The 8,906-nt window shown below is 41.3% G+C and overlaps 1 protein-coding gene across 3 annotated transcripts in view; it reads right to left on the reverse strand.

Annotated features, from left to right (window-relative positions):
• The window catches only part of lars2 (leucyl-tRNA synthetase 2, mitochondrial), a gene marked incomplete at its 5' end in the record, with an annotated part of 62,576 nt that overhangs the window by 14,621 nt on the left and 39,049 nt on the right, over positions 1 to 8,906 (reverse strand). For 2 of the 3 annotated variants that reach the window (XM_014022912.1, XM_014022910.1), the window contains 5 exon segments: positions 1,225 to 1,323; positions 7,491 to 7,774; positions 7,861 to 7,976; positions 8,281 to 8,388; positions 8,638 to 8,797. In XM_014022912.1, coding sequence (XP_013878366.1) covers positions 1,225 to 1,323; positions 7,491 to 7,774; positions 7,861 to 7,976; positions 8,281 to 8,388; positions 8,638 to 8,797 — 767 coding nt within the window. 3 annotated transcript variants of the gene reach the window in all.

The following is an 8,906-nucleotide window of genomic DNA, read 5'->3' on the forward strand; positions in this document are numbered from 1 at the left end:
GTGCCATTCCACATTATTACAAATAAGGTCTGTTTATGACATTTATGTTTGATTTCTTTGTATGTATGGATCACTTGGGTTGTTACCAACATCTGGTGAAAATTTCATGTCATTAGCACCTCTAGTAATATATTTACTGAGAAAAATGTTGACGTGTTCAATATTTATTTTACCCGCTGTAAACAGATATGGTAATGTACATGTGCTAAACTGAAGAAGCATGGGCCAAATACGGCCCTCATTAACATTTTTTCTGGCCCTAAAGGTAATACTTAAAATGTAAAATGGTTTTATGGTTTCTCTTTTTGTCACTTGATTCAGTGCATTCTTCTCAACAGGAAAATTAAGTTTGAATTTTTCAGTAAACTTTGATTTTGGTGTGGAAAGAGAGACAGAGAATTACATTTTTTCTGTGTTCTTTCCTTATTAAGGACATAATTGGACTTTTAGTGAGAGTTTTATTTTTTTAACTGATATTCTGGATTGGGCTAAAATGTGTCTCTAAGAAATAATAAATCTAAAAGTTTTTGGAGAGAGTAACTCTTAAAAAATTAATGCTAAAGACGAGTCTTCCTAAATTTAATATTTTTCTTTATCCCTTACGTTATGTATATTCTAAATGCTACATAATATATAATTTGGAAAACTATTTTCAATAAATATTTACATATATTAATAGATTATAGATTGGCTCTTGGACTGGACCAAGTTTTGAATTTGGCGCCCTTGTGTTTATGTCTCCTTTTGACCGCCACAAAGGCTCAGGCAATAATGTTTTCCAATGTGTCTGAGTGTGTGGAGTTTTCTTTGGTGTTAACTAAATATCTCAAAAACCATTAGCCAGATGTGCCTCAACAACTGGTTAACTTTTGAGGTTAACCCAATTCAAGATGTCTGCCAGTCAACTGACCACACAAAGCACAAAAACCTATGATTCAAACAAATCTACAGATATTCAGCTAAAATGTGATGTGGTAGTAGCTGAGAGTCGTTCATGCTCACGTCTAGCTTTAGTGGAGCCAAAACCAAAGCGGAACTTCAGATTGTAGTATTTTTACGATGGCAGCCATCCACTTTGGTCTTGGCCTCGTTAAGACTAGTTAGTAGCTCATCAGTTTGGTCAGAATGAAACTATTTCGTCACATTGAAGTCAAAGCACCATTTACAGCTGCTCGTAACCTTCGAAGGATATGAACACAAGTGTCAAAATGAAGCTGCACAAACCTGTTTGGGTTGTGAGGGTCGGTGTATCTCAAATAATACCAGGCTGAGTCCACAAATGTGTCCATGGTGTCAGTTTCCCGCCTCGCTGGGCCTTTACATCTACCAGGAGAGACAAACAAAGACAGAGTTGGCAGAAATGACTATGAGGTCAGCAGATTAGAGCAGATGAATGACCCTTGTTCATCTGGTCAGAAAAAAAAACCTGATTGTGTTTAAGTGTAAAACTGGCTCCGTGTGTGTGTGTGTGTGTGTGTGTGTGTGTGTGTGTGTGATCTGTCTGCAGAGCTGAACAGCTGAAGCCAGACTGGCACCAGAGACCTGCTCTGGTGCCCTGACTAACAGTCTGAGCTAACAGCGGGAACAACAAACGGGTCTTTTTTTGCGATGGTGTGTTTGAGTTAGAAATGCCACCTCGTGGTCCCTCTCTGTCCAAGTCAAACAGCACTCGGTGCACGATACAAGTCTGCCAACAGCTCTCTTACCRTGCAGGAGAGGACATCCACACAGACATGGAGAGAAAGAAATAAAAAGAAGCTTTTGGAGTTTGTTTTCAGGCTTAGATTAAAAGCATTTGATGGAAGAGTGAGAGCATCTGTCTTTTTTTAGTTTATAATGAGTCTCAACTGATTTAAAATCAGAGTTTCAGACTAAACAAGAGAAATCACTGGCAGTCTGTTTCCTGTACCTTCTGTGATGTCTCTGCCTCACCTTAGTGATTGCCTAACATTTTCTGTGAAAGTTTCCATTTCACACACTCACCGGCAGACGCAACGAGAGGCAAAGACGCCCCAGCCACCTACCGTACTGGTCTATAATAAGGCTGTAATGATGAGGTAAGAGCTGAGGGTTGCCTAGCAACAAGGCTAAGGTGTAGCAAGGTTAATGTTTGAAAGCCAGGTGTTGCTTCGAAGAATGAAAACACAGCAAAATGACAAAGTCCCRTCCATCATTATAACAATGGAAGAAAAAAAACCACAGCATGAGTTTCTGGTTTTGTAATAGACAGCTGATTGTTTCCACTGAGGCAGAGCTGAGCTCAGACACACACATACTGCACACAACCTCCTCTACGCTGAAAAAGAAACCTCTTTACAAAACTACATTGATGGCTTGAAGGAATGAATATCCCCTGAGTTTAAGATCTTCTTACGTTGAAAAATGGTAGAGTTATGGCTGTTTTTGCAACTTTACGAGATGTTGTGAATGATGCTCAGCTACTAGCACAACCTTTAGCAGAATATCTGTAAAATTGAGCCGATTTTCTGTTTGCTTATTTTGATTAGCTGAGGCGGCAGGTGAGGATGTRGATCAGTGGTGTCCAAAGTCAGTCCTCAAGGGCCGATGTCCTGCATGTTTTAGGTGCTGTTCTGGTTCAACAGCGATGAACCTAAGGAGTGCTTAATTAGTAGGCCTCCTCAGTATGTCATCAAGGGGCCTATCCCAATATCCGCACTCCCACCCTCATTCCGCCCTTGTGCACTTCAAATGCACGTTCATGTTGAAGGGTTTGAGTGCGTAGCGTGTCCCACTTTCTCCACATCCGTCCTTCGCCCMGCCCATTTTGGGTATTATTTCCGCCCTTACGTGAAGTCCGCATTTTTACGGACTTCGGCGAAGTGTATTACCCACAAWTCATGGCTGTGTGTGACGTTTTGAATTAAAAAGCAGAAATCTGGCAATGTCCACTGAGCACCTTCCAGTTTAGTGGTGGCAGTAATGCACTTAGACTGCCAACCACCAATAAAACCWWAASAAGAACTTATAGAAGTTAGTTCTCATACTCTGATGTATAAGCCTCCTTTGCTTCATGTGCTTTCTTCTCCTAAAAACCATTGCTTTTTGTAGTTGTATTATCATTTTTAGCAACACAAATGCCAAAACAGTGACTGGACCCGCCATGTTGGATGTCGCAGTTACAATGCAAGTCGATGATGTAATCTGTACTGTCCCAATTCTTAATTTTTTTTGCACTCTTGTAACCTTGCGCACTTCAACACTTATGTGCACTTCGACWGAATCCACACTTCACAGAGGGGCGTAGGGTGCACACTGAGCATTGGGACTGGGCCAAGGTCTGCAGAGGCCAACTAACTAGGCACTCCTTAGGTTCAGCTGTGTTGAACCAGGGCAGCTCCTAAAACATGCAGGACACCAACCCTTGAGGACTGACTTTGGAGACCACTAATATAGATCCAAGGGTAATTTCCTCAAAGTCTCATTAACGTCCACCCATTAGTTCATGAAATGTTTTGCTAAMAGACAAATTGGGTGGATTCAAACAGTTTAAAGTTTCATGCAATGACATTGTGCAATGAGTAGCACATGGAGTATGTGTTGAGAACAACTCAACTACGACCACACCAACGTCCAGTTAGAGACAATTTTGTGATTTCAGGAACAGAACAGAATATTTTTTAATCCCAAGAGAAAGTCAACATCCAGTAGCAASTACAAACCCCAAATTTATGATTCAATGCAACARAATAGACACATTTAAAAGGTGAAAGATAATAATACKTCTCCTGCCCCTGARCTGTTGGCTTTGAGTAACAGTGSCCCCKTGAGAAATTTAGTTGAACAGCCCTGTATTATTGTCTCAAAATAAGCTGCTTTAAAGTCAGCATTGATCATTGACTTATGSATGGGAATTCCTTGTTGGAAAGTGGGAAAGTTCAGAATTCAAGATATCAGCTACTCACCACAAATCACTAGTRAGTAAAACTCTCTTACTTTTAATTTTARTTGTATTTCTGTATTATTTATTTCACATTCAGTCAGTCGTACACAAAGTACTTTTCAGTTCTATGCAGGAAATACCACGTAGAGCCCAGTTATTGTTTGTCAGCGGTGCTCAGCTGGAGTAATGAGACAACGAACATGACGTTCTCAGTTTAGTCAAAGTTCAGAGATCCTACAGCTCAGGGCATGCCAAATTTAAGACTTCTTTAATGCCACTTGAACTTAAATTTAAAGGCACAGTGTGTAGGATTTTGTCAATTCTTTTAGCCGAAATTGCAGACAAAGACCTTGTTTTATTATTTTTACCGTATAAAAAGCTGTTTATTTCTCCATGATCGCAGGTCACCACTACAGGCAGCCGCCATCTTGCACCGCCATCTTGTCTANGTCATTGTAGCTGGGATAATTTTACTTATTAAAGCTCATAATCTTACCACTTGAAACATCACTAGCCCTGAAGCTGCTGGTAGACATCGCGATTAGAATTATCAAAGGTTTTTGACACCTGAGAGACACCGTAGCAACTCTTTTGTGTTCGGAAGTGGGGAGTGGGGGTGGGGGGAGGACCAGGGAGGATGATTCAACCACTCAACCACTAGATGTCACTGAAAACAACAAATCCTACCCACTGTGCCTTTAAGACTAACTTCACAATAAACACCGTCGGAAAAAAAATAATTAAAAAAACAGCAACAATTTTACCCAAATCTTTATTTTAACACAAAACAACTAGCTGCAAGAGGCATTCAGTAAATTCAACCACTCAACCACTAGATGTCACTGAAAACAACAAATCCTACACACTGTGCCTTTAAGACTAACTTCACAATAAACACAGTCGAAAAAAAATAATTTAAAAAAACAGCAACAATTTTACCCAAATCTTTATTTTAACACAAAACAACTAGCTGCAAGAGGCATTCAGTAAATTATTTTAAAAAGTAAAYAAATTTTACCAGTTATTTTAATATTTGAGACCAATTACAATCATCCTACTTACAATGTGTTAATATGTTTAAGATCCCAGAAAGATTGATTTAGGAAATTTTGAGGCTAATTAAGGCTTTACTTTTAGATTGATGAATTCAATGCTTTTTAATTCAAGGCACTGAATCATGTAGCCCTCTGTGAAAATGTCTGATGCCCCTGCTTTAAAACAAATTTTTACCTTAAAAACTTTCTTAAAAAGCCCTGCTAAAACCTACCTTAAAACAGCAACAAATCGTTACCTTAAAAAATTCCCTTGAATAACCTATTTACAGTAAGACACCTCCTTCATCAAATGCCCCGCCCAGCTCACCAGCCAACCCGGCACTGTGCAGTCGTTTGACCAGGGGGATAGAAGAGCACTTCAGTCTGATGGTGGAGCAGGGCAATGACAGCAACCATCTTGAAGAGGTATTTACAAATATTTCCTGGATGTTCCATAAAAAAACTGTCCATTTGTTCATGGGATATTTTGCTAACAGACAGCTTTGACTCCAAATGACAAAGGCGTCTCGTGTTCATGAGTATTTAAAGCATGAGAGTGTGTTCAGAAGAGGAGCCAGAAAGAGGCAAAAGGCTCTCAAACAGATGCAGCGAGAAGAGGCAGCTGCCCGTTCCTCTAAAGCCGCTTTCCTAAAGAAAACAGTCGTCCATCTGTTTTGTGTCAGTGCGAACCAGGATCCCACCCCCCACCACACCTACCCTTCACCCCCTTTGTTTACCTGCGAACACACGAAGCACCCGCTGAACACACACACACACACACACAAACACACTCCTGATCACGCCTAACAGAAGCAGGGTTCAGTTGGCAGGCTAATTTCCAGAGCTGCAGAGGGCCGGAGCTGAGCTGAGCGCACAGGAAATGACTTCCTCAAGGACAGATAAAACCGTTTCTGCTCGTCTTTCACCGCCCCGCTCATCCATGTTCCACTCAAACTTTAATTGGACATGGTCGACGAGCGAAAGAGGACACGTTTCCACCGACGCTTAACGACAGAGTTGGGGTGGGGTGGCGAGGTAGAGAACATTTTTTGACAGTTTTTTTTTAGCTATCAATCGCTGCTGATGGAGGGAATTACAGCAGCGTCGTAAAASTGTGTAAACACAATCTGATGACTTGTGCCGTCTGGGGGCTGAGTGGGTCTTTGTTTTAATCAACGTGGTGTCTTGACGGTGATTAGTCTTATTCAGAGAGGAATCCCCGTGTCAGCGAGGGACTCTGGGGACACCAGCTGAGTCGTCATTCTGCATTTCCAAACGCATTCACCGAGCGGAGTCGCCTGACTGATGCGTGATCACCGAGACAAAAGGTTAATGCGCGTGCAGCGCGGCACTTGAGGCGTAGCTGGCTTACGTAACCTCCATCAACCTCATGTGGCTCGTGTCATAGACGCCACCCTTTACATAAAGCAGTCTCAACAAACAAAACTAAGTTTTAATCACAGTTCCCAGATCATTTCTCTGAATGCTCCCTGTTCCTGTAAGGCTGCTAGTCCTCTCGGCTCGCCTGACAGCAGGCTTGATTTGTTAGAGCTGCTCTCCTGAGGAAACACAGGAAATATGRAGGAGAATGACACCGGAGAGGCTTTACACATAATTCAATTCGCACTCGTAATGCTCAGCGTAATTTCCCTAATCACTAATGTTGCTCTGAAAACAAATAATGCTGAAACTCATTTACAATTCCTAGCAGCTAAATGGGACTACTGTATCTCTGAAGGTGGTAAGACGATGATTTACTCACAGACTTGATGATAATCATTAAAAAATGAGACAATAAGTCACAGAAATTATTTTTAATTATATTATCTTGGAAAATTATAAATGATTTGACCCAATTTTAACAATTTCTGGACATTTCTAGGACCAAGACCTCACTTTTAGGTGTGAACAGCCTCAATGTGCATTAGGATAGAATAGAATAGAATAGAATAGAATAGAATAGAATAGAATAGAATAGAATAGAATAAGACTTTATTGTCTCGCAGAGGGGAAATTCAGGTGTAACAGCAGCAGTTTTATTTTTTAAAGTGTTAAAAACAATATATAAGAAATAAAAGTAACAATAGCAGTACTATTAATAAAATAAAAATATGATAATAATAATAAAATAAAAAAAGTAAAATACTGTACAAGCCAATACTGTGCCATTTAAAAACATTTTCCCTTTTATCTTCATACGTTTATTAGACTGAACATATATTTTTGATAATGCAGCTCTTTTTGTTTCTTTTTTTTAGCTAGAAGTTGTAATAATTGTTAATCATTCTCAATAAAAATTTTGATTTTGTCAGAATTTAATTAATTACAGTGGATGACAAAAATGGTTAGTTTAGATGAATTCCTATGGATATAAAGTAAGAGTTTTATACTTTTGTTCTTTGTGTTGGGTTTAATTTGTGTTCTCATAAAACCCGAGGGTACACCGCAAAGACTGAAGAATGATATTAGGAGTAGCGCTACACGAGGGTTAGATTTTTATGTATTTAAGCTCAAAACATGGGGATGGGGGACAGATCCTGGTTTTGTTTTCCTACCTGGGACATTTGCAGTTGACCCAGTCGTGCTCAGTTTCTAGAGGCGACGCCCCTTTCCCTGTGAGAGACGGTGCCTTCGGCAGAGTGACGGGTAACTCCTCCTCAGGGACTGCAACAGCTCCACAAGAGCCACAGTGCACCACAGGGATGGGCGTGCCCCAGTACCGCTGTCGAGATATCAACCAGTCCTTGAGCTTGGAGCTGGTAAGGTGGCCTCCGACCCGTTGAGATCTGGCCTTCTGGGTAATGGAGTGAAAGGCCTGCTCCCTGGTGAGGTCTGAAAACTACACAGGGATAATGATAAAATTAATTATCATTAATCATTTTTCTTTTATTCCAGAGTTGTTTATAAATCAGGACCTGTGCCGACCTCTTTAGAATTGATCACAGTTTGTGTCCCGTCATCGTTGGTTTTCAGCACCGGAGTCCAACTCAGATTCAGAGCTTTGGCCACGGACAGATCTTCCTCACTGCAGTCTGGAACGCCTGTCCCACACAAATGTATCATAAAAAAACAAGCCCGCAGCAATACAATGTAGACTTACAAGTATAACTGATCCCTGGAGAGAGAGAAAGAAGAAAAGCCCTCCCTGTGGTGAGGATAAAAGCATGTTGTCATGTAACAATCCCTCAGGTTTAAACTCCACACCTTCAGATTTCACAGCACATATACAACACAGCGAGGTACAAATATACAGTGATAATGGCTTTTTTTTTGTATGTTAGCAACCCCAAGGTCAGCTTGTTCTCAATGTGACCACCATCTGCCCACACAAGTCCAACAACTCACCAATAACAGTGTCCAGATTGCCATCGAATGCCTCTTTGTGAGAGATGATCACAGGAACCTCGAGGCCAGTCAACACGTTCTGAGCTGTGACCTCCGTGAGGCAGTCTGCTGGACAGAAACGAAAGCAGGTGTGGAAAAGCTCGGAGCTGCCAGCACGCGGTTAAATAAACAGGAAGCATGTGCCAAGTCATCAACATGCATGCTGGAAACAGAGAACACGCAAAGGCAAGAAAAACGATTGCACAACTGCTTTGTGTTCTGCAGGTACAGTGAAGTCGTCTTCACTGCAGTTATTTTGACAGTATCAAGGCTACTTTAACAGTAGAGTGTGTGTACGGTGAGTGGAGCGAGGCTCACCTCTGCCAGGCTGTAAGGCTTTCTGCAGCACAGAGCGGACCGAGCTGCTCCCGTGCAGCAGTCTGTGCGAGGGCAGGATGGCCAGGTAAGCCGCCCCGAACACCGTCTCAGGGGAGGAGCTGTAGGCTGGCAGGGTCTCCCCCGTCTCCTCGCCACTGACCTGAAAGTTAAAAGTTTCAAAACTTAAAGAACTGTTYTTTAAGGAGACCAATTATGGGTCCTAGAAATTTTTATGGTATGTCTGTGGGCTATCCAGACCATGTTCATTC

This window comes from Austrofundulus limnaeus, unplaced genomic scaffold, assembly GCF_001266775.1.
Source record: "Austrofundulus limnaeus strain Quisiro unplaced genomic scaffold, Austrofundulus_limnaeus-1.0 Scaffold348, whole genome shotgun sequence".
In the NCBI taxonomy this organism is placed as follows: Eukaryota; Metazoa; Chordata; class Actinopteri; order Cyprinodontiformes; family Rivulidae; genus Austrofundulus; species Austrofundulus limnaeus.